The 27,842-nt window shown below is 37.6% G+C and overlaps 1 protein-coding gene across 4 annotated transcripts in view; it reads left to right on the top strand.

The window, feature by feature from the left end:
• The window catches only part of LOC138941018 (neurotrimin), a 153,784-nt gene that overhangs the window by 35,500 nt on the left and 90,442 nt on the right, over positions 1-27,842 (top strand). The window contains exon 2 of one of the 4 annotated variants that reach the window (XM_070310285.1): positions 26,451-26,499. The exons of the other annotated variants lie outside the window; for them this stretch is intronic. Within the exon in view, the coding sequence (XP_070166386.1) occupies positions 26,451-26,499 (49 nt within the window). The remainder of the gene's footprint in view (positions 1-26,450; positions 26,500-27,842) is intronic. 4 annotated transcript variants of the gene reach the window in all.

Below are 27,842 nucleotides of genomic sequence, written 5' to 3' on the forward strand. Positions count from 1 at the left end.
ATAGGGTAAGAAAAAGTTTTCGCGTAGCGCGTCGCAACTATAAAATACGGGCCAGTGCGTCGTGGTAATCCGCGGAAAAACTACGAGGAAACCAATGACACTCCGCCGCATCCGGAAGTAATTCTAAGTCCGAAAACAGTTTACTCTCAAAGTGAATATCAAATTTTTTGCAGCAGTAAAACTTTAGACTTTATTCACTTTGATGACTAAGTGTCTGCATTTTTTTTTTTTTTTTTAACGACTAATTTCTATTAATTTTTCTCGAAGCGATTAAAGAGAATAAAGTCAAAAAGAGGAACTAAATTGATCCTCTCGATAGTAAATAGATTAAACATAGATCTTTTTCGTACAGATTGTACCCCTTTAATTTTAAGATTTACTTTTAATCTTAAAGAGAAAATATGTACTATTCTTGAATCTCTTTTGCATATATATGTATTTTAAATAATGCTTAGCCGTAGAGAAAATTGAGAGTTTAACAATATTCCCGTCCTTATGATGCGTTGAAAGGAATAACATATGTTTAGATACACACCCACAAACGCGCTTTGTGCTTTTGCAATATGCAGCATTCGCTTAGTCATATATGCGATGAGCGGACAGCCGCGTCGAGACCACGCGAGACACATTAATGACAAGCACGGTGTCTCGCGTCGCCGGCATAATTATATTTCCCGACTGGGTATTCCGTGCAGAACGAATTGTATCGTAAGTGCCTGCCCATTATACGACTCCGTGTGCTCGTGGCGTCGTCCGTGGCACTTGGTGACGTCGCCATTCCCAGAGCATCCCCTCGGAAGTCGGTAGGAGGGTTGCTCAACCCCTTCGGTTCCGCGACACTCCGCGCTCGCCCCCGCGCTTTACGTTCCACCCTTATCCGACGATGTCTCTCGCACACATTTCGCCTCTGTCCCCGTAGAGCTTTAATTATCAACAAAGCATTTTCGGACACGTGCCGCAATCGTTCGGAGTGCAGTCAGCGGAAGACCTCGCGGGGCCTATTGAATGTTACGGTTAATTGTGATTTATGCACGTGGAGTCTGCGCTGGTCACGATATTTCGAAATTATTCGAACATCGTTTGATGTATCCTTGCCCTCCTATTATTTATTCTTCAAAAGGGGAACTCGTCCATATATTTTTAAATTGTTTGTAGATGGGTCACTCTATATTAGCTTTGGCAGAGATTGGATCGGGCTTTATATTCAGGGCTTTATAACATAGATTACATATCTTAAAATTATATTTAAATTTGTAGTGGAAGAGAAAGTCACATGCGATCTTAACATAGTAGTTTTGTTAGCGGAATTAATTTAATTTAAATTCATAGCAAATTGTGGGTCGCGATCTTATTACTTCGAGATCGTAGGTTTATTCGACACTTCAACAATTATATTCTAGCCGTTAAATACGAAACGCTTCAGCTTCGCGTTTCTCGCGTTTTCCATCTGAGTTTAACGTGTTCTACCAGCTGCTGTGATTACCTCTTATACACTTCTCTCGTATATTACGTAAACGAAATTTTCGGCGTTGAAAGTTACGCGAGTTTACCGCTATCGCAAGGTATCCTCAATATTTACTCCATGCTTCTAAACGTCCGATTTAACGTTTAACAGAGACTTAATTAAGTTTGGAAAACGATTTTGCTGACGTAATATATGCTGTTTGAAATGTCAGATTTATACCCGGCAAGGGCATAATGCATATTGTTATTTTTTTTAAACTGTTTTCCAATAGCAATTGCTGCCGTTTGATAACATTCGTAGAGGTTCGATATCATGCTTAGAAATTTAATTGAGTGTATCGAACATATTCGATAACAATAAGGCTAGAAATAACAACGAAGAGACTACCGAGGTATATACTTATAATAATTTAAAAAAATATATATTCCGTTTTTAACTATTATTTGCCATGGAAATTTCTCTGCAAACGTTAATTTCATCTATGAGCACAAATCCTATAATAACGCACGGTTGCTTGAAATTGTCGTACTTGAAAAAGTCTCGAAATATTCTATTTATTATATATTTCTCTTACTCGCGAGAGGAACAAGAGAAATCTCGGAGTGTCCATTTCATTACGTTGACTGTTTAAATTTGTTTTTTAACGTTAATGAGATTTTTTGTCTTATACGATTATAAAAAGAAATATTATATCGGCGACTACTTGACAATATTCGCTTGAGAATTTTCAAAATTCAAACTTATCTCCTCGAGATTCTCGGGAGAGCTTTGGAGTAATATGTGTTACCATAACCGCGACCCACGTGTAACGCCCTAAGCTGCTATATTTGCAAACGCCATGACCGCCATTCGCTGAACATGAATTTTGGTTTCTGGCGCGAGCGCGGCAACGGGAAACGTACGGCGTGGCCGTAATGCTCTTTTAAATCGCGGTCCCTCCTAACCAGATTCCGCGTGATATACCGTTTTAATTTTCATACGCTGACGGTAACCGCGAGAGAGGAGAAACGTCTATTGCCGCAAGATTGATTTACGACGGCTGGTGCACCGGGTGCGTGTATGCATAGGGGAGGGGGGAGGGTGGTGCGTAGTTACAATACCTTCATGGCACGAGATTGCGACGTTTGCGGGCATGACCGTGTCCGAAAAACGAGGGAAAAAAATTCCCTTCGCGGAAATATATCCCCAATTATTATAGCTGTCACATTTCATGTGGAGCTTTTATCGCAGTCATATGTGCAACATTATCATGATAATATTTCGCACGATAATTATTCGAAATTATTCAAAGAATATCAATTAGCGTAATTTATATCTTTGTAACTTGATTTTTTTTTTTTTTTTTTTTTTTCAAGATCAGTATTTAAATAATAATTTTTCAAAATGCGTTTTTGTGAAACTTACGCAATCATTTTTTATGTGGATTCCATCATCGGTTATAAAATATATAATATCATCAATCACCGATATGAAAGTGAATTTTCTTTCTACGGAGAAAATGAATCTAATAAATTCATAGTTTTTCAATCTAATAAGCTTAGATGCGACAAAACTTTGATCACACGATACATGCTTTTTTTTTTTTTTAGTCTACTTAAAATCAAAGCAATCTTGTGAGAGGAAATTGGTTAATCACGGTAAAGAATAGTGAGGTTCTTTCGGGTGAGGGGGAGAGGGAAGAGCAGGAACATTTACACACGAGATCCTCGAGAAGAAGCGATGTCAGCGAATCGTGTGCATCTTTTAACTCGTTCAATGTTTCACCGTGCAATTGACAATCTCATCGAAATGCATTTCTCACGAGCCAAAAAAGCTATAAGAATGCGAAACTTTATTCTTAGCGATATTTAATTGGTGCTATAAATGCAATCTAGAATTAAACATTATATTCGCTTAACATACACTTCCGCATGAATTGATAATTGATTTAACTTTGCAGTATAATTGGTACATGCGGTTACATTTATGATTTAAGATATATTTTAGTGGAATGTCGCGATAGCGTCTTATTTATATATAAAATATTGATTTAATTCTCGCTCGAGCGAGTATGCGAATTATATTGCCGCGAGATATTAAACTAGCAAGATGAAATTAACGTCATTCATGATTCATTCATTCAATCGTATTTGAATAGAATCATAATGTATTGATTCTAAGTAATATGTATTTCGAAATATAATTGATTTAAAGACAATATATCAGAAAGAAAATTCACCGAGTTATATATATAATATATCGCCATGTAAACCGATATCATGCGGCAAGAATAAATTTGTTCCAACCAGTCTGATAACGAGATTAGTGGCCGCTAATCAACGACGATAAAATGTCCCCACACAAAATGCCAAGGTAAGTGCGCGAAGTGACGGGGAGGGGAGGGGGGGAGGGAGAGGGAGGCCCTAAACGGTTCATCACCCGGAATAACGAGGGTTTGGAAAATCCAGGATTTAATGAAGGGCCTGTAACCAGGTATAAAGGAGTATCTATCCGGAGGAAGTTGAAAGGATATACGATATTAAATCACTCGGGTCCCAAGATGGCAGTTTCGCTTCACAGATCCGCTCTTATTCCATCAATTATCGTTTTGTGAGGTACCGCAAGAATAGATGTCAATTCGGAAAAAAAATCCATCGCGATGACGTGGAACATTGTATCTGATTATATCGAATTACATATCCCTTCCTGGATCGTTATTCGGCCGGAATGGATTGGAAAACTTTTCGTTATTTCAGCGAGTAATGATATTTAAAAAGGATAAAATATTTTTATAGAAAATGTGACGTGTAGTGTAAAGAGAGAAAGAGAGAAAAAGAGTCCAGTTTTATATATTGATAGGGGTTATCGATAGCTATATATCAATGAAGATAGGTTCATCAATTATTTTATGCAATGGAGCGCATATAGACGCGTACAGTTCTCTCCTCATATTTATTCAATAAGCTACAGATATATATATAAAAAAAAAAAAGAAAAACCGAGAGACCCTCTTCTGAGAAAGTTTATAAATACGAGCTGTATGATACGTATACTCGCGAGATAAAATATGCAAAATTTTTCATTCAAGTCACCGTTTCCTTGTATGAATAATATTCTTATCACCTCTCGATTTCTTTTATCAGGCCGATTTCTGGAAACCAGTCGCGTGAAAAGGCGCGAAGGTAGACTTTTGATCGAAATCGAAGACTAGGCAAACAGCCGATCGTTCGGGACGACGCGGATTCAATCAAAGATCGCGGTAACCAGCTGGAACAAAAGTTATCTATTGCGAGGAGCGACGGGTGGGCGTGCGAACGACAGGCTCGGCACAGCCGACGCACGCAACCATCGCCGGGACGACCTCGCGCTTCTTGGTACAAATGATCCCTTCCCGCAACCGCAGCGAGGGCGGATGGGCGCCGCGAGTCTGCCCCTATTCCGTTTCTCGGTCTTCTTAAACTTATTCTTGACGATCGCGCTTCTTATTTCATAGCATTTTTATAATGTACTCGGGTTGTAGTATATCTCCGACTGTTTTCGCGAAATCACGGTTAGCATATGTTTCCTTGAACGTTTCAAGATTTCTAAATGATTTCTAAATGATTTCTAAATTTGATTCAAGTAAAATTGTGGATTATGTAAAGCGTGAAAAATATTACAAGAGAAATGTCGCGATCACGATCGATAATCTTCGTTCACCATTTACTGGAATAAAGACAAATTTTCAGATAATTCCGCACTTTAGCGAGAAATCGCCACGAAATTGAATTCCGATGACGTGATTGAATTAAATTTACCCGGGAGCATTTCCCCGATCATATCGATGATACGATCGCTGAATGGAGATCTTAAAGAAGATATTTGCGATAAGCGCACATTATTCGTTCAAATATATATAGAACACTATTTTATTTTTAATGTAGATTCGATAGCATAAAGATATTCTTATACTCACGCGCGTGTCTATATATTACAACGTATGAAAATAACGAGAGGAAAAAATTGACAAGTTTAAGAATTCGGACCATTCCCAAAGCTATGTCCTCTCGTTAACATCTCTCTTTACTCATTGGTAAACGCCGACGATCTCCCACGATATTATCCGACATAAATCAACGCCGTACAAGCGCGAGTACACAATTTCTTTAGCTTGCACGCGCGCACGGTTGGCTCGTTAAAGCCGATCGATAGCGCATTGAAATTTATGGGCCTACGAAACGTCGCAGAACCGACGAGGCTGCTGTCGGATCTTCTCGACCACCGGTCAATCTCGTGAATCATAGCGGATTTGCCGAAGGATTTAAACGAGCGCGCGCAAGGACACTTCCGCGCTACCCGAGAATTTTATCCTCGAAACGGATTTAGGCGCTAAATGATTGATGATATGAAGACTGATCTTAAAAACTATCGTCGATTTATAGCCCGTTTTAATGTTAGGACTCATTGAATAATTAATTTTAATTTTCCTCCGCGTCCGGCGAGCTGTTACCACTCGAAAATAAAATTATGTATCAGCAACGCGGTTAATTAATTTTGAAGGCTACCAGATTAATGATACTTGTTGCTTCGAAAGCTTTCCGCGCTCCGATCAATCTTGCGCCCGCTAACAGGGAGAGTTGCAGGCACGCGTCGTTCCTTTATGAGAAATACGTGACATTACAATGTTGAAGTGCACACGGAAGAAAAACATCTCGCCATCGAATTTTATTCGTCTGACAAAATAATCGTTGGCCGCGTTGGTGTTTTTATTTATTCAACACTCTCATGAAATCGATATAATTCATTGCGGATGTATCGCGAACTGGACATCGGATTTCCTCCGTCATGGGTTAATCTCGTGAATCATGGAGGGTTTGCTTGTAAAGATTGATCGCGCGAAATAAATTCTAACCACGACATTATATCTGAGTGCCATTTACGAAGGAATGAAACGAGAATATTGATAACATTGATTTATTATCGCTTTCTCGAACAAAATATCGAAGATCTTCTTTTAAAGCATTTAAGAGAACGTAAGATAACGAAACTATTTGTCACAGATAGGAAATATTAGCGTTAATAAAAATTTATTCATTCGAGTATTCTTTATAAATGCAATTTATTACAATTCTCATATTCTTTCATAATTAATTTATTTTAATGTCGTTTTACGGTATCGATGATATGTTATAATTAGCGCCGGATTTCAAGCATATAATGAATCAATTAGACTGATAGTAATTACTACAACGTGTTTAATTAAATCACGCTGTTATATAGATTTTATTAACAGTTTAGACATTTAATTAATAATAATAATAATAATTATATTATTTTTTTAACACCTCTATTTTATTTCAAATTTATTATAATACTTGAAAATTTTTATAATTTATGTAATATGTGTTTATTCTTTATTAATTATGTGTACATTTTTTAGAAAATTATATTATTCGCCTTTGTTTTATTTTATTGTAGTATATGAACATTATTTTAAATTTTAATGAAATGTATACGTTTGAGTGTAAGTGAACACGCAGCCGTCTGATGTTTTTATGATAATGAAATACATTTTACTTTAACGACAAACAATCTATCTGTCCTACCGGTGTACAGAAGCGAAAGGATACATTAATTAGGGGCGCAAAGGGCAACGGTTCTTCAATCAAAAACTTGGAAGACTAGGATCTTACTATTCGACCGTGGAGCGTCAGCGCGAGTTTTAATGAAAGTGAAGAACCGAAGTTAAGTCATCTCAGTAAAGTAAGAAACGTAATGAAGTCTCCTTAAATGCGGCCATCTCTCGATTAAAAGGCTCTCTTTCCACGTCTGCTTTTTTTCGCGACCCTCGCATCATACGCCTATACGCGGCCAAGTAATTCTCACAGAGACAAAGGGCATGACTTGAGATTAGACTTAATTGCGATTCATTTCTTGCTTCTGTTCATCGTAGATCTATCGCTATCAAGAAGAGAGAGAGAGAGAGAGAGAGAGAGAGAGAGAGAGAGAGAACAGGGAAATTTCTTTACTTAATTAGAAAATGGTAAGTAGTTATTAACTCCAGAAAAAAAGGAAACGCGCGCAAGATTATCTCTTATACGATGTAATTTAAATAAGACGATGTGGCGTGCGCGTCCATGAGTTTGTTAAACTTCAAAATTGGACGAAGCACGTTGCACTCGATCCCGCTAGCAAATAGTTCCAAAGCAGCCTGCAGCACGAACGATCGATCATGGGGGGGGCTGAAGTTCATCCACAACTTACTATCGTAATTATTGCAAGTGATGCCGACAGCACGAGATTAAAAGTTCTTATAAACACGAGTTAGTGCAAGTAACGTAATCAATCTAAATCGCATAATATACTTATTACCGTGTTTTCAATTTCTTTTCCGAGCGTAAACAGGTAACGATGATAGTACGGGAACGAACAGAACGTTGGTGATACACTGAAACGATATTTAACGGTGTAGCTGGCATCTTAATTTGTAGTATCTGCGATCGCGTGTAGGGGCTTCCTCCGCGTACAGCCAAGGTTAAGACCGCATTATACGCAAAATACGAATAAACCGTACTTGCTTAATGTTATGCCAAAGTTTCGCGACTCGATAGAAATAGCGACGACGATACAGGGCAAATCGTGCCCTGCGGAATGATAAAGTCGGTTAGCTTCCTTATACGTTGCACAAATCGCCTCGAATGCATTAATGTTGCTTTAGATAATAGAATAATTCTTTTCGATCGTTTCGAAACCGATTTTTCTTCTTTGAATAATGTGAATCGAGAGTATCCCAACCAAAATTCGCTGCTTTACGATTATTTTCCACAAATAGAAATATATTCATCGTCTTAGTCCTGATCCCTTATTTCGATTGTATTCTTTTCGTTTGCATCCAGGTAATGCCACGGGACTTGAAAGTGTGTCGACGATACTCGAAAGGCACCATAGCGTAACGCACGGCGCTCAATGACATTATGCTGTATGCTGTCGCGCGTGTTCGTGTTCGTTTGCGTCTACGCAACGTGACTGCGTTCGCCCGTAAACCGTGCTCTCTCTACCGGAGTCTCATTAAACGGAATGCATATTTATGGAGACACTGGCAGGAATACGCGTTCGCGGCTTCGGGTGTTGGTGGTTTGCGAGTAGAGGAACAGAGAGAGAGAGAGAACCAGAACTGGAAAGGGGCAGAGGGTGGTAAAGGCTGCACACTCCCGACGCGTCTAGCCGCGTCGACAGGCATCACAAATCTCAATGGCGTAATCTCCGTGTCCCGATTACCGGCGCGCGCCTTTTCATTCTCGCCCGCTAACGACCGACTGCGAATTTTTAGCGTCGGGGATGACGTTTCGCGCACTACTAGAGCGTTCGGTCTCTGATTACGATCATATTTCCCTAAGGAAAGTTACCTAGCCAAATTCACCCGGGCCACACATCGGCCGTAGTCTCGAACTGGCACCCTCTCGAAAGACGAGGGGGAATGGTCCTCTTTGTGGCGCCAGCGATTTAGTTTTTAGCGATCGTACTTTTATTCGGGGCTTGGTTAAAGGGTATATGTATGTACGAGATTTATGTATGGTATTCTACGCGGTGCAACTTCGATGCGGTTTTAATTTCACTGGCAAGAATTCTCTATGGAAAAACTTTTAAATTACATCCCTAATTACATGGAACTTTAAAATATAACTTTATCTCGGTAAAATATTTTTCGTGACAAACTGATATATTTATTGTAAAAAAAATATTCAAAAATACATATATTTTTTTTCTGAAATTTTTTCTTTCATTTATCTGTAGATATAAACATTAGTAGAGATTATAAATAATAAAAATTTATTTTAATGTATTTAGTGTTATAAGATACATACATTTTGAATCTACGATGCTTGCTTCATAAATGGTGAATTTTAACAAATGATACAGCGTATATGATAACGATAGCCAGTTTATATCCTTGGAAATCGTACAACGCTTTGTAATATACGTTTATCTGCGTGCAGTTAGTAACGATCAGATAAAATGGTAGTGTGAGTAAAAACACTATGAGCTGTTACTGCACAAAATTGCCGTTAGGTCGATATCCTATTATACCCAATCTCTATGTAAACCTTTCTTGTATTACGTTTCATATCGCACGCATTACATTTATTTCCTCGGGCATTAACATATCGTCAAACACACACATTTGTTTTAAATTTGTTTAAATTAGAATATATGAATAACCGTGCATTTATACATTTTAAAAGAAAAAGGAAAGAGATTAAGAGACAAAGCATTTTTTGTTACATAAATATATTTCAAAAATAAATAAAATTAATCTTTGCAATATGTATATGCAAAATAAATAATTCGATAAAAACAGAGAATTGATATAGCTGATTTAAAAAATTAATCAAATAAACGCTATCATTAATTCTACTCATTTTATTTGAAATAATCCGAGAGGTTTGCACAAATACTTAATAATCTTATTTTTATATCTTATTTCTTGTACGATGCGCCTGTTGAACTTGGTCATTACATGGCTTTGTTCGCGAACATCGTTCTAAATGCATTAGTCGAGCTTGAAACTACGAATGCACTAGGTTAAGTTCCAGGAAGATGATGTAGGTCGCCGCGGTTATAGCTAAGTCGTTTCTGTACTTTCTTTACCGGGAAATCACGGAATAAGGCTTAAAGAATATGTCTGTGCTTGTTCTGCGATTATTATTATTATTGAGACACGATCAGTAGTAGCAAGAAGAATATAATGGGGTAGAAATTAATAATTTGATCCCTAGACATACATATTTTTTAATTTCACGTAACAATTTCTTTTACGATGTTCCGGCATATTGTCTCTTTTACAAGAATATTATACAATACATCTGTAAAATACATCTTTTCAACGTGTAATTCCCTTTGTTTTTATCGAAGAGAGACGAATTCTGTTAAATGATTAATCCATCAAGTGACCTTTTTGATATATGATATTTAATTTACCTTACTTCGCCGAGGTACTTTCTACGATTTGTACGTTTACTGTTGCTTAAACGTCGCGAAGTAAGCCGCTCGCAGTTAAACCTGATAACTCTCGTAAAATTAATCTCGGTAATAATTGCGCTCGTAGCGGCGTACAGTCTGCAGTCGCGCGCGCCCATTTAGCTAATCACATTTACTAATTGTAACCGCGACCGCCGCAAGATTTCTGCTCTGACTCGATCAGCCAGTCGTTAAACGGCGAAACTGGGTTACGATGTAATATATCTCGCGCGTTCGCTTGCGCGCGGATCTATCGAAAAGATCGGCTTACTAATGGGATAAAATTTTTAACATTTATATCCATACCAACGTCATCCCCTTTATAGGGCTAGTTTTAGCTCACTTTACTCGATACGTTGATCATAGAATTCATGCGAGATTTGTGAAACAATGATGTAGAGGAAGCTAGTGTCAGAATTTACAGTATTTCAAAAAATCACAGTTACAAAATAAATAAAATTTAAATGGTAACTATCGCATGCATTCCTGATATATCCGAATTCATATCGCGGCATAGAATTTTAACGTCGTTTAAATAAATTTTAATCCTAGGGCGAGGTATATTGCAATAAAATTCAATATAAAATTCTTTGCAGCTTAAACGATTATGTTTTAACATAACCGTTTAGATTATTTTTAATTCCTTAGATTATAGCGTATTGTGCGTTGGTTGCATAAACTGCTGTAAAGTTTTTATATGATAATTGAATGCGCTGCAAAACGCTATAACTTTCCTACGTCCTTGCCGTTCGGTCGACCTCGTTCGGTGTCATTTATTCGCGATTAATTCGGACCAACGTTTTCGGAAGGGACGAATCCGCGGATTTAACGGCATAAGTTCTCCTGAAATACATTTTTCGAGGCGATTACCCTTCATGGCGCGACGCATTCGCTAATTGAACCCGCTACCGCAACGACAATTTTTTTCTTTTTTTTTTTGTGCGTCGCGCCGATGCGAGTTATTAAACGTAGAATCTGCTCGTTCGCCCCGACCGACGCCATGCCAGGATTGCGGAAACTTGTTATCGCATCCCATCGTGGCGACGTCGTTTCTTTCTTTCTTTTCTTTTTTTTTTTCTACCGCGTTCTCCAGAATTTTCGCGAGCGCGCGCGCGCGCGCGTGCATCGATGCGAATGGGGCCCGGCCTCTCTGTACGTCGTTAATTCGCTTACGTCTCCCATTCGAGCTCCAGGCAAAAAGGGTAATTATTTTCATTCGGACCGGAAAGTGCCTAACGAAGCGAGTCGTGTGTTACTGTTCGGACGGCTCGCGTTCCGATTGCTGCTTTGTGTCGCTAACTAGGAACGTTTGTCGGGTCTCCGGCTCTCGGTTTTTGGACCGTCCCGCGGCGTTGTGTAATCATAAGCGATTGTTAATGCAACGCGGCAACACGGGAGCATTAAACTGGCCGAGGTATTATTTCTGCGATGAGAATGAAACTCGCGCCGTTTATCCGGCTGAAATTGTCGTTCGGTATTCTCGTCGATAGATCGCTTGTGCGCAAATATTTCAAATTATTACGGAGATTACGGAGTGAAACGTAACAGAGATCAGAATAAGATGTATTATTCAAAAAAGCTATTATTAAAGGCATCTTGATATTAAAAAAATCTGGGAAAAAAATAACCACTTTTCTAGAAATGCAGAATAATTGCAAAATTGTGCGCCACATATTTTTATGTTAAGCTAATAAAATTGCTCTACTTGTGTCAGTTATCTCGCTTATGAATGGCCGAAATAAATCACAAAGTCTTATATCCAATTTTATATCGGATCCGACAAATACTTTTTTGCATTTTTTATTCGATGCGACGAATAAAAGATAAAAATAAGTGCCCTGTGCTGTCGGAATTGCACATAAATATAATAAGCGAGACCTCGAGCTACAATTATAGGACGATAAACCAGATATGTCGAATCTCCGATTGCATTATTCGTGAGAAATCTCGCGACGATTGCAACTTGCTGATAAGCTTTTAGTTACACTAATTGGAATCGTTCTCGCGTTGCGACGGCTGTGTCGACCGCAATGTCACTCCGAGGGCTGTCGGACTATTATTTCTGGACGAATTAACCGGGGGACGCGTAGTACTTGACGCGAGCGAGACGCTCGTTATTTTCTCTTTCCAAGTCCGGTTAAGCCAGGGGAATTGGACTATTTAGGGTGGAGCGGAAGAAGGAATAGCAGACAGATTGCAACTTCTCTAGGGCACGATAGATAACAAACTGCGTCCATGTGGCTCCTGTATATTTTTAGACAGACTGTGATGTGTCGCGACAACTATCGTTGTCAAAATCAGATGTATGTGTCTGATTTTGCCTGGTGCGATGGCACTGCTCGTAATTTTTCAGTAGAGATATAGTAATTAATAATTTGGAATATTGCCGACTAGCCTTTTACATGATTATTTAAAACAATATTAAGTTAAATTATCAGAAGCGATCTCTCTCATTTGAACTTGGCTCACAAAAATAGCGTGAGAAATATTTAAATAAGAAAAGAGATTTTTATTATCTATTTATATCTTTTTCTTGCTCACTGTAAATCATATTCAAGAGTATTTGTACAAAAAGAAATATTTGTTATTCTATATACTACTGTCTGAAAATTCAGAGAGAAGAAATTTCGAGAGAGAGAGGGAAAGAGACAAAATTTTGGTAAATTTCAAGCATCTTAGTGTAATTGCGCTTTAAAAGAGATGATCTCAAAGCAGCATTATTATTTTGCGGTACGCGCTTTATTATTTTCGTTTTTTATAATGGAAGAGTATAAAGATGAGATAAACATATTTGCAATTACGCCATGCTCGTCTGACAGTTCTTGCTCTGGCCGCTCATACCGTGTATTTCTATAATTTAGTCTTTTCAAGATTCTATTGATAAAGTGGGTGATATATAATACAATATATCAGACTAATTTTATGAGATTGTTGACACGTTAATTCGCTGGCCAGCAGTGAAAATGAGTTTTCAAAACGGGTCAGTTATAAGAACCTACGTTTTCGCAATCAAAGATGACGGTACGGATAAAAGAATGGCGATTTTGTGTTGCAAAATACGTGATTTCACAGTGGGTTTCATAATGATCTCCACTTCATGGTATTTTGTATGCACGTCCGTGCGTATTCCTCTCTCCTTCCCCCTCTCGCTTCGCTTTAATGCGAACTTTTATGCGTTTGAAATTACGACGAAAGTTTTAATCACGTACCCCCATTAATCATGCGCTCCATTCGACGCGCGACTTTGCCACTGAATTTCGCGACGCCGGGAGCCGGGAGACGGGCACGTCTCTCGGTGTACGTGTAAACGTATTTTCGCGGGCTCGCCGCGCGAATCGCCGGAAATCTCGGGATATCATCGCGATAAGGGGTCTCGATTCTCGGAGTGTCGATATACCTGAGGATCCCGCGAAAATCGGATCGAGCTTTAGGATTGGATTGCGAAACGTCGGGGAGAAAAATTCTGTTCGAATATCAGAGTTTCAACTTAGAATTTCATTTTACGAAAAGTCAGAAATGCGCATCGCGGCACATGCGCGTGATAGCGTTTTACGTTTCGACAGCGAAGGATAGACATCGCATTTTTTTCAAAAGGCTTAAACCGAAAAATAGTTTTGCTTTATCGCGATATAGCCGAGGCTGTAGATTTTTATACAGACTTTTATATATTATACCTAGATTGCTAATAGTCGTGTGAATATGGCCCTTGTTTTACATGTCATCGTGAGACATAGCCGTGTTAGCAATTTAGCTTTAATATATAAAAGTTTGTGGTTCAGACACGATTCGAGAATGTTTAATTTGCAATGCGCGAGTCCGAATGAGATAAGGAAAAATCATGACACGTTTGCCCTCGAAGCGGTTAAAATGCCACAGTGGAGAATAATAAAAAGATTTGGGGAATTCTTGTTTAATTCTCATCCCGCGACGTTCGAAGAAAATTAAAACGCGATTTATGACAGACCGGGCGTCTTACGCGTGCGAAAAAATTGCCGCTACGAAGGACCGCTAAGCCTCTAAGCTTCTTAGCACACTGCTGATATGCCTCATTTTAATGATAGCTTTGCTCGTTCGCGAGTTACATATTTTTTCGACTCTGACATTTGCCACCGTAATAATTTTGCATAATGGGATGGAGCACGATAACATCGCTGTTCAATCTCCGCGAGAAATCTTGATAATAGGATCTCGTCAAAATGTGTATTGGACTTGTATGCAGTCTGGGATCTATCTAAGTGTATTACAAATTGCGATTGTATAATCTACAGTACAATCTCTAATCAATCAATCTTTCCGCGACTAGTTCTGTTCGATGCATTTTCGTTATCGCTCGTCATCGTCGCGAAGGCGACGGATCTTATCGAGTATCCTGTATGACGCCCGCGTTATTAAAGCCGCCACCCCCGATCCAGCGACCGCCGCCGTCGTCGTCGTCGTCGTCGTTTACCCCGAAAATGGCGGCGCATTTCCTAGAAACGGTCAGGAATCGAGCCGAGTTAATATCGGCAGAAGCATTAGTGTGTTTGGCAGAGTGGAAAGAGACGATGGCATGCCGTGGGTAATACAGGCGTCATGCAACGGCACACGCAACCACAAAAATCTCATGCAACACACCCTCGCGCCCACTTCTGCGCGTCCCCTTTTCCTCACCGTCCATTCTCCAACGATCATATTTGTGCACCGTATGTACGTACGGGCGTTTGTGTAATCTGCGTTACAGGCTAGCGAAATGGTTACCACACACGCGTAACATTGTATTTACAACGGTTCACGTGAAGCGTTAGCCACGGCTGCGACGCCGGCGTGTATTACGGGGGTGGACAGGGGACGGCGGCTGTGTTTCGTCGCAAATCATAGGTACCGCGACGAACGTGCGCGCGATCTTGCCAACGATTTCTTTGTAAACCGCCATTGTCGCCACGAAGACTCATTATGTCCCTAACCCCTCCTGACCCCGGAACATAGTCGGCGGCGGATCTTATTTTTAGAAAGCGCGGCTCGGTGAATCGCGCGCGCACGGTACACTCGTAAGAGGAGTCATTAAAATACATGCTCAGGAACACCCGGGCATTTCGAGGGGATGGAGCGGGAGGAGGAGACGGGGGGGGGGGGGTGGCGGCGGCGGCAAAGAGAGGCACTGTTTTAGGTCTCCGATACGTGTTGGCTTTTCTCTCTCTTTTCCTCTTTCCCCTCCCCCCCCCCTACCCTCTCTTTCTTAAACAAAGCAGACTTGTTATGCGGCGTATCACGTAGTGCGATCGTTCAGCCGATCTGATCTCTCCGAGTAAACATTCGCATCGCTCACACTCTTTCCTACCTGAACGAGCAAAGTGCGAGATTAATTTCCGCATTATTGCGCGCCTGATGCATGCGATTGCCTGCGATTCTCGTCCCTCTTATATTGTTTACATAACATAATATATCGTTAAAACTCAAAATCAGATCGACGCGTTTAACGATAAAGGCTGCAGTAGGAATTTACGGTCTTATAGACCGATAATACAATTTTTTTCATCATAGTAGAATAATCTCTTTTAATGTAAAAAAAAAAAAAGGGACGAAAACACATTAGCCGTAATTCATTTTGGCTCATACATTTGGCAGATACATTTAAATAATATTTAAAGATCTGAAGGATTATCAGCATATTATCAGATATTTTATCGTATGGGATCATATTTTTCTGTTTTTGTTAAACATATCGATTGTGCACGATAATATATATGAAGCAGTATATGAATCAATTCAATCGATTTTAATAATTTTTGAATTAATCTTTCCTGATATTTCCATAAATTGGTAAGAAGCGAGAGAGTATCTACATTTATAATTCGCGTGTGAAATATTACGGCATACAATTTAGATGCATTTTTAATAATTAAATGCATGCTTTAGGAATTTCTCGTATTCTCGTAAAACCAGGCGAATCACGAATGCCTGGAAATCTAGAGAAACCTCCAGAGATTAATCGATCATTCAGCATATGAGAATGAGCTCTTTGTGTGCATATGTGATTCAAAAATGTTATTAATTCCTTTTTATTGCATAGTGTATTTTATTCTATAGAGTGTGTTGACGAAAAAAATGTATTCTTCAAAAAAGATTTATTTATTATTTTCTGTATGTGTGCGTATATATTTGTTACGATGAAAATAATATTTTCTGTTTTAAATAAGAAATCCATAACCATGATATTAATAATATTGTTTATTCGATACGTACCTTTCGATATCTCGTTTCGTTCGTTACAACATATTTTTTTTCCATTATTTTATACGCTTCTATATATATATATATATTCTAAATTTTTTCAGCTTACATTTTAATGATTCGGTTCCTACTATAACAAACGCCATTGAATTTTATGAACGCGGGCCAAAAAAGGATTTTATTAAAAAAAAAAAAAAAAAAAAATAAATAAAAAAAAATAACGGTTCTCGCTACCATCGCAATCTGCCAGTCACGTTTGAGTTTGCATCTTCTTTTTTTCACATCTCTCGCGGAATATTGGTTTGGTACGGTAATTCGGTTAACCACCTTTTGCCAACTACAGCAAATCGCTATATCGTTTGCTGCGACCTCGAAACAATATTCAGGTAAATATACTTTTTGCGTGGAATCAAATATTGCGCGATCAGTATATATTTACATATATATATTTATCAATAAACTTTATTCTTATTTATCTAGCGTGATGTTTTCCCTGTGCAAACTTCTGAACTGCCTGACGTAATATCTACTTAATAACGTTTCATACTTAATAACGTTTCATGCGCTCATTATTTTATGATCTCATTGTTAATAATTTCTATATATCTTTGGGAAATCTAGGATTTTAAAGATAAAGTTAGAATAATAATGATTAAAATATATCGATAAAATACTTTGAAAGATATAACGTACCGTTTTCTTATGTATGTAAAGTATTAGGATAAACTGCATTTATGACTCTGGCGCGATAATAAAATAATTAAGAGAGATTGATATAATAACATTTTAGAATTTTATTTTAATCTTATCCGTCGAAGAAAGAAAAAGAGATAAAGAGAGAGAGAGAGAGAGTATAGAGTTGAACGTGTGTATGTGTATCTGTATGCGTATAAGATGAATTACGAGATGGTCATCCATACGATCATATGTTCCAATGGATGCAGTCGCGAGAAATGGTCGTGGAAATTCCCGTGGAATAAGATTGGTATCGCGAACGGCGAATCTGGTGAATGCACCGAGTCCGGTATACTCGCACGTCCGCATATCACTTATATCGATCCGCCCATAAATCGGATTCTGCCAAAATCTCCTCTCGAACTGTTCCTGATCCCCGGTCCTTGCCGGCGCGATAATTGGCGAAACGACGCACGATTTCGATGGCAAAAATCGGCTCAACGATAAACGTCAAAGATCGCGTGGAATAGCACAGCACAGCGCGTGCAAGCGCAGCACGTGTGCTAGCGCGCGCGCGTACGCGCGTACGCGAAATTGATTGAATCACTCGCCGAGATCTGGACGAGAGAACGCGCGCGATAATTATCGCTCGTTAGCTTGTTATGTTATCTGAATTTGTAATCAATACTCTCGAGAGGAAGTCCGAATCATCGGATCGCTTTCCCCCTCTCACCCCTCCCCCTCCCCCTCTCCCTGCGTTCTCTTACTAAAAGGCCGCATATTGTGATGACAGTTATTAATTAGATCAAATAATTCATAACTTATTAATTTATTTCGCATTTATTCCATGATTCTATCGATGACTTTATTGTCGATGACTTTTTTTTATGAATCCCAATGAAAATTGCTTACAAAAAATTGAAACATTGACGTGTCTGCTTCAATATGATTTCAATATTTAATCTAAAAAATAAATAAATAAATGAATAAGTTATAGTGACCGGTATAGCACGTACAATATTTTGAAATAAAGTGTTTTTTTTCGAGATCCTAATTTATTTGTCACAGAGCTGAAAATCGGAATAGATTAAGAATTAATTAATCAAGTAAACGACAGCAGCGACATTCGAATTGAGTGATTTTGCAGATTAAATAGTTAATTAAGTATTCTCCCGGTTAGCGTCGACTAATTAGAATCCATAAATTATGAATAAAGCTGGGAGAACGTGTCGCAGCTGCGATTATGGTCGACAAAGATCGTGCAGTTTCTAAATCGTTTATAGGAAAGATAAACCTTAAAAATTCTAAAAACAATTCTTCACGCATTTTAAGCATTTTGTAAACTCTTATATCGTTACAGCGATATAAATGCATGCACTTGACGTTATAAAAATGACCGCGATAAGAGAATTATTAATTGACATATTATTCTAAATAGACCGCGTCGACGGGCGCAGTTTAATTAAACGCAAATTAAATTGCTAATTTATCTATCCGACTTGGTAGACCAGCAGCAATGAGCAATGATCGCGGAACTCGATGATCGCGGAATCTGCCACAGCTGCGAGAAAGAACTTTAAAAGTGCGCAACGACTTGGAAACATTTAGAAACTGGAACGATGAGATTATGATATCAGGCATGAATTTGAGAAATCAAAAAGAAACAAATGTCATGTCGAATTGCAGAAATGAGGAAAGAAGGAAAGGTCCTATTACATTTTCGTTTCAGATGGCTTTAAATATTCAATTTCAAGTGATATAACATAACGATACTACAATACATTGCTATGTCATATGCACGTGTGAAAAACAATTTAGGATATCTTTACATATAAATGTACGCTTTTTCATTTAATTTATAATTTGATTTTGTGCATGTGTAAAGTTACAAAAATGGCAACGTACAGTGAAATCTAGAAATGTCTCACAGCGAGCGCGCGTTGCAGGCGCATTGAAATTTCTCAAATGCATATGGATGTTGAAAAATCGTGCTTTTTCGTCGAATATATATCTGAAATTGCCAGCGCGTTCAATGTTCTTTTTATAAATACCAAACATATTTTCGATATCAATGGCGTTATGTACTATGTGAAAAATTAGTAAACATTTGTTTATCAAATGTTACATATTTCAGTTATATATATCGCGCTCCCGAAATTTATTCGCGATTCAGTTTTATTAATATTAAAATAAATTTTATTATATTAATTTTAATTGTACAAGAAAAAATTCAATAATGTGCTTAAAACAAATGCCGATACTTTTCATATAATAAAATAATATATATAAATTTATATGTATACATAGTATATAAAAAGTTATAATTGTATATAAACGCGTGCGCTGAGCGTAACAGATTTCGGATATTTGAAACGCACTTTACTATTGGCGACACAATTTATTTTTATTAAAAATTATTAGGTATGCTATTTGAGGAATAAATTTTGGCGGAACTAATAAATAATGTCGAGCTTTTTCAAGAGCGAGATAATTAGACAGCGTGAAAAATGTGTCTGTTCCAACCATTCTGGACAAACGAGTTTAGCTTTACATAGATTACGTAAGATAATTTTTTTACATAAAATGAGAAATATATTTATTACATTTTCTTTGCGTGAAATTTTAATACGTGTGCGATAGATTGTAATCCAAAAATTTAATTCAAATTATACTTCCAATTTTACATCTCTATTTTTTCATAATTATGAGAAAATAAAGATGAATAGTTAACCTATGCGATTATCATATATGAATTAAAATAGAGATGCGAACGCATTATGAAATGATTTATTAGACACGTTTATGGACGCAGTAACAAGATTAATCTTTCAGGCGTTTTCGCTAATAAAACAAGTCAGAATCAACATTAACGTTATACAATGCATACTTTAAAGCATTTTCATTCGAAGATATATGCATTCTATTTAGCAAATAGAGTAGCAGTCAATTCAAAACTCTTGCCATTTAATCGCATTATAATATCCTTCATTGAAGAATTTACATGGATTTTATTATAATAGATTCAGTATAATAAATTCATGGTATATATTTTACGTATACAATATATTATTATTATATAAACAGCATATATTTATAAAAGATTTTATATTTATATATAACTTTAGTTTCTTATTCTTGTTTATTTTAAATTTACAAGCGCATTATTATTCAAAGCAAAAATGAAAATGGTCACGTTCCACGTTAAATGTGAGACTAAAATGTAAGCGTGCGTCTACAACCTATTCTGCATATTCTAATATCTAGCATTCTTGAGGAAAAATGAGGAAATGTGAGGAAAAGACTTTTTTCGACGCAAGCTCGCGGAAATTTTCTTCAAAGACGTAAACGCGTGCGCGCATTAGCATGTTGCGAAAACTGTACAAAGTGTATGTAGACTATCCGAAAAAATTTACTTCACCCCTAACGGATGATGTTTGCTCTATTTTAAACGACAAAACTTTTACACGAATACATCGGAATTTACATCGATTGCCAAGTTTTTTTTTTCTTTTTTTAAATAGAACGTTAATTCACAAAAGGGATAAATTTGGCGCGCCCTCTCTCTCTCTCTCTCTCTCTGTCTCTCTTTTTCTTTTTCTCCCTGTATTTCTCTCTGGAATATCCTCGTCGTTTTAGTTATGGATCCCGGTATTCGCGCTGGAAAATTCAAAATGATCGAAGGGTCCTTTAGATCACGATCTGAGAGAGATTTCCGTTTAAATCTGTCCGCTTGATAACGATCGTACTGTCGGTACGGCAATGGTTAGCACGTCGATGGGTGCCGTGATGCGGGGGTGGCGGTGGCAGCGGTGACCGGGTGGTGGTGGTGGTGGGTTTAAAGCAGATTGGCTTGCATGGCAGAAACTCCCGAAGTCGGAAGCTCGTTATGTGCAGCACGCAAACACACGACTCGAAATTATCTTCGTAATTAACTGCACTTCTTAACATAACGCATGGCGTGCCAAGCCGACCAGACGGCGGGAATACGTATTTGGCGGAATCTACAAAGACGATACGTAACCTGAAACTGGCACCAGCTGTTAGACGTCCTTCCCGCATACTCTTTGTTGAGTTAAGGTGAATTTGCACGGTTTCTTCTCGACGATCATTCCCCGGATCGATCACTTATTTATATCTACAGATTGATAAAAAATTCGATATATTTCACATTTAAACGAGAGAGAGAGAGAAATTTTTTAATATTTCTCTATTTATATACTCTTGCTTTGATTATTTAGAATCATATTTATAATAACGTACCATAATTTAATTATAAATTATTCTATAGGTATATTCAAGTCTGATATCTGTATTTTTATTTGCGTAACATAATAATGTGACATGAAATATTGAGAACTGCTTACTTATTTCGCTTTGGATAATTCTTCAACATAAATCATTACTCGGAGCGGGAGAATACAGGGTGATTCTAATTTTTTTTTTTTTTTTTAACGCAAATGACCTTTAAAAACATTTTTATTATTTTTCTCCGTTTGGACGATTTGTTCCCATCTATTAGATGTGAACAGCGTTTCTGCATTTTCTTACGCTCTTTTGTATGTGTTATTCGCACTATGCACTTCTCGCTGACCATTTCCACTTGCCACTTGTTCTAATTTACTTTGAACGCAACGAATTGGTACTCATTACACGTTCGAGGCATTGGTTCGAGTAGAAAGAGCACCGGTGGTAGAGAACTTGTTTACCCTCTCCGTGCAGTGTGTGCTCGCCAAACGCGAATTCGACTCCTTCGATTATCCATTTCTGATCGAGAAACTTTATCGTAAAAAACGTATGTCAACATGCAAGTGTACGAGGAACATACGCGAATATTGACTATATCGAGAATTGGGTAAATCGGCACTCGAGATTCATCCCGATAATTTACCCGATTAACATGATTCGTAATGACTTAATTAACGCGTATTATTATCGCGACGAAAGGTAAATTGTAAATGTCGCTTGTTGCGCGCCATGCTATCTGGCCGGTTTATCATATCGAATCGTTTCCAGGAGCGATCGATTTTTGACCCTTCACCTTAGAACGCACGCGGAAAAACAATGTAGAGCACGAAAGGGCGCGGTAGGCATTTTGCGACACGCTTTAAAGATCGCCTGCCGGTAGTTCCCAAGATCGCAATACGGACGTTTCCGTGAACTGCAACTAATTTTAGGATACTTTATAGAACGTAATAAACATGACTTATATCAATCCTTTTGTAAGCACGATATTTCTAGAAGCGAGTTTAAATACAATACTTTGTTCTTTTTCTACTTAACGAAAGAGGCTCCAGTTTTTTAATGGCCCAAAAGAGTCGATTAATTATTTAAATATAAAAGTAATTTAATATATATTATTTTTGCCGCAAAAATTAAACAATAATATTTTGCTCTTTATACGCTATATGCGTAATATAAATTAATATATAACGTGCGGAGGGTATATATACAGAATACAGAGCTTCCAAATCATTCTTTCGTGAAATATATTTCGATGCGTATCCATGATTCTGCGAGTATATCGTGTACGTGCGATTTTATTATGCAATTCGCGATAACGATGGTCGGGATAATTCGAATAGTGCGAGGCGAACGATCCGCGCGAGGATAAAAGAAGACGATCCCACATAAATGACGTTCGTGTAAATCCAACGCGTTTCTAGGACGTTCAGACGGAAATGGATTAGGCGCCTCCGAAAGTTGTATCAAGATGCGGGGAAATTCTTGATCTTGCCGGTAACTTTTCAACTGGTCCTTTCCGCTGGCGCATCTGTGTCGTTACGCGTCAATTTCCTACTTTTCTATCCATCCCATTTTTATCTACAGCCATTATTATTTATAGCCGTTGATTGCAATTTTTTTTTCTATTACTTTTATAACAATTGAAAGAGAAAGATCTTTCTTTCAGTTGACATGAGAAAATATTTATAAATGTAGATAATTATATAGAATTCAATAAATTGTTCTTCAGCAGTTACATCCTATAAAGGTAGATGTATCCTATAAAGCGAAATATCGTATTGCGTTTATGCGAGATTCATGTAAACAGCAGCGAGCGCGCGAACCGAAGTCGCGATAAAGTCAAGCTAACATCGCGTCTTCTTGCGAACGAAATTTACGCAATTTAATATCACGCGATAACTGTAGCGTAATAACATCTTAACTGCAACGCTAACCAGAGAGAATCCATTCGTCGCTTCTGGAAACAAAAGATTTTTAGCACGCCTACGTCGAAGGGCGCCAGCTTTTCTACCCCTTTCTTGCCCCCCCCCCCCCCGAACGTGTCCGCGCGCGTAGCTCGCGGATGCATTTCTATTAACGCGATCCACGTAGCTGTGTGCGTGTACCTCGCCCCCTCTTTCGCCTGCTTCCCGACGGAATTAATCTACGCATCGAACACGAACAATATCGCGCGCAATCACGTCGAAGACGCGCCATCGCGTCGAAAGACCTCTAGGTATGCTCGCGAAATATATTCGCCCCCGCCATACACGTGGATTTCCGGATCTGTCGTTGTTCCCGGAATCATCTCGATTGTCGCGCGCGCGGTTTATCGTCATTGTCCTAAAGAGTTCGTGTTAATTAGCCGCGCGATTACGCGCGCCCCGCGTGCGCCGTCACGCATGAGAGGGGTACATAATTGACTCGCGTTGGGGGATGGAAGGGCGAGGGGGGGGGGGCGCGCGCAGGTACGAGAGAGAGCCGGAACACGAGGCAGAGGGTTACGAGGGTTGTATATCGCGGATTCACAGACAGGGCGGCAGACTGCCGGGCGGCCACGGATACTAAATTATTTACTTGTCTTGTCTATCTGTATGCTAGATACTTACCGACACGTGTTGCATGTCTATAGATGTTTGTCTTTACGATTCCCTTGTATATATCGGAAGCACCCGCGGCACGGTCACGTATCGCCCGCCGCTGCACGCCGAAGTTTGTCATTACGAGGCTACGACAAATAAATAACGAGGCGTCGTCGGGCCAAACTTGGCTTTCTCGGAAGAAACGTATATATCGATAATGCCGCGAATAATGAGAGACAGCGATAGTCTTCTAATAGATATGTATAGTCTTTCCCCAATGGATGTGCAAGTCCATTATCACCGGAAAGAGTAAATTAGTAAATTAGTGCAAAATGTTATTTCAATGAAAATGTTTGCGAAAAATTTTCGTAGTAAATAATTTTGACGAAAATATAACCGTGTGCGATAATCGTCGTCTATATGAAATAATTTAAATTGCACGGTTGTAACAAGAATTTCCACAATCGAATTTGCGTACTGTAATTGTTCTTAAAAAAACTGTCACATATTACCCCGGCAGATAAAGTGCAGCGACATATAATGAAGATAAATTAGACAGCTTTTACTTGTTAAAATACAATGTAACGAAATTATGGGAATGTCGGGATATTTGGTAAATAAACGTATGTTTTGCATGCAAACATCGCCATGCAACATACGAATGTAACATTTACAGTCCCTTTTCTATTTACAGATGTAAATATTTACATACCTTTGAGTACACCCGACAGAATAAAAGTACAATATTTTTATCTAACAAATAGCACACGCGGAAATGCACATGTGAGTGTTGTCTGTAAAGTAAATACGCTTTAATGTCTATGATTATGTATGAATACCATCCGCGATGACAATTATGTAATCCGTTTAATCGCTATTATACCACGAAATGTTTTTTGTACTATTTAGAGCGTAACACCATTAATTATTCAATTGAATTTTACACCGCTCACGTTTTATCCTCGTATACAGTCACGTGTAAAATGTAGGAGCACTAATCGATCATTCTACACAATTGATTATAATCATGGATGCACTTATCGGTCGTATATCATTTAGTCGAGTTTTCGCATGAGCGACAATGGGGGCTTCCTCTTTAATCCTTCGATTCGGCTTCCAATCCCATTGGTTGAATCATTCTTAGGGCATCATTATCGAGTGTTAGGCTTTGTGCCTCCTTGTCGATGAAATCTCTTTGCGTCTCGATCAATCCTATTATTGTTCGCCTCGTCATTTGTCCACCATTTTTCCACGGCATCGATCGGTTGAGCTTTCTTGCTTTGTGTTGTATGTGTGTGTGTGTGTGTGTGTATGTGTGTCTGTCTGTCTGTCTGTTATCTAACTCAACATTTACGTTACTGCTCGCTACAATCAGTGAAATATTATCTAACTTCTTTATCCGAGGATCGTTTTTGTATGGATTATAAAGAGCTTAAAAGAAACTGAAACAGTTTTATGCGTCTTGAAGTTGTAATAATAGATCCATATTCCATCTTTTCCAATATACATGTCATGAATAAAATTAATTAATAATTATATAATTTGTGGTAATCGCATTCTATCAAAGATAAATAAATATATTTAGAATTTGATGTTGTAGATTAAGTATATTAGCTGGATATTTATAAAGAAATGTTTTTACTTCTTGCATTATTTTATTGTCTAATTATATTTTTTATCAGAGCTTTAATTGAATTAAATCATAGCTTTATAGATTTTACAAAATTTATTGTTTTTTATAAAACGAACATTATTTTAATTAATTATAATTTTGTTGGCTTTAAGAACCGTATTACATTCCATTAAATATTCACGCGTATGCCAGTGAAATATCCCCCAATTCTGGCACAGCGAAGATTGAAAAACGGAAAATATATCAACCAAGGTTTGGTCATACAATATTATGTTGTTTCTGCATACTTTATCTTCTCATTATTTATTGCCAATTCATAATCTGATCTTCACGAATAAAAATTGTTTTTGTGCAACGTATATTTTACGTACATAAATTATTTGTATTCTTCAAGCCTTATTCAATTTATTTTGTTACATTCATTTTTTCAAAAGAGAATTTAACAAGTAAAACAATTTCTGATATATTTTTCAGTTTGATTATTAATTACAGAAAAAAATTAATTACGTTCTCGATAACAACAGTCATTAAGAATAACTTGCATGTATAAATAAGGAAGTTTAAAATTGTCCGTATTACTTGTCGCTTTTAATTCATAAAGGCGAGACAGTCCGAATTTCGAAATTTAAATTAATTTTCGCGATCTTTACTCTGAAATTTTTGTAATATATATTTTTTCTCTTTTTAGGTAAGTGCAGGAGATTGTAGCAAACGCGAAGGAAGTTATACGAGAACTCGTAAGTAATAAGTAATAATGGATCTCAATTTGGAGTATGGAAATGTTGTTAAGATGAATGCGAAATAATAAGGCATAATAGGAAAGTAGCAGCTCTAATAAGGTTAATGCTTTCGCTTAAGTGATGGAGGTTGACTTGCCTTCGTTGCCGAGAAGAGATGCCGTACTCTGAAATTACTACCTCAATACTTAACGAATTTAGATCTACTATCGAAGATAGTTATTGTTTTTGCTCTATGATAAAAAATCGAAAGCTTCTTTTTGAATATTTTTCACATAAAATTTCTCATAAAATATTTCTCTTTCTAAATAATTGAACGTTTTTAATAAATTTTGTATTAAAGTTTTTACTGAAATCTTTTACGATTAAATTCTTCTTCGTTTAATTTTATATATTATATCCACAGCGAGAGGTAAAAGGAAAAGAATAAAAAGTAAATAATTAAAACAATTGAAAAGTCGGAAGCTTTTTTTTTCACGTTTGAGCGCTATCATTATTCGTTGAAACGCGATGCCTTAAAGTTTGGCGCGAGGAAGGATCGTACATACATATTGAAAATGAACGCTGATCCACATAAAACATAAATTTTCGTTTACCACGGCATGTCCGCGCCGAAAAAATGCGCTGACCTCGCGTCTCGCCGTTCTACCCTTCGAGGAGCCGAGATAAATGCGTAGACTACGACAAGTTCTGACAATGAAGTAACTATGCAATTATTATTAATGATTGATACACTTACATTCCCGTATGTTTTATTTGTTTTTAATTTTTTACGATTGAATTATATTTACTTATATAAAAATCTTTATTTAGTTCTTTTTACTTCGCCAATCTATTGTGAGTTAAAAACGATCGCGAATAACACGTTTTATCACATATTCATCGTTAGTGGCATATTGCCATTAAATTATACTTGAAATTTTTGAAGCAAAAAGTTTCTTTTTTTTGTTTTTTTTTTCCCCTCTAACATTGCGATTTCTCCTTGTCGAACTTTACAAGAAATGCCGTAGCTCTTGGCACAATGTAATTTGAAACTCTTAACGAGGCGTAGAGGTAATACGGAACGAAGAATGCACCACGCGCATTTTCAAAATAAACCTTTAAGTAGTACGAGAAAGAAAGTTTCTTAAGTTTGGATTAAAATTTTACTCCCTAATGAATCGGGATGATTAGGTACCTGCCATTTACTAAAAGTTACGTATGTAAATAACTTTAATGATTGATAAAACCCAAAGAAGATTATCTGCATATGTATATGCGTGTGCGTGTGCGTGTGTACGTGCGTGCAGCAATTAAATTCTTATCTTCTCGGTTTTTCAATTATAAAACTGTTATATAAAAGT

Source organism: Polyergus mexicanus, unplaced genomic scaffold, assembly GCF_030449975.1.
Source record: "Polyergus mexicanus isolate NDT 795.1 unplaced genomic scaffold, iyPolMexi1.0 SCAF_18, whole genome shotgun sequence".
Taxonomy (NCBI): domain Eukaryota; kingdom Metazoa; phylum Arthropoda; class Insecta; order Hymenoptera; family Formicidae; genus Polyergus; species Polyergus mexicanus.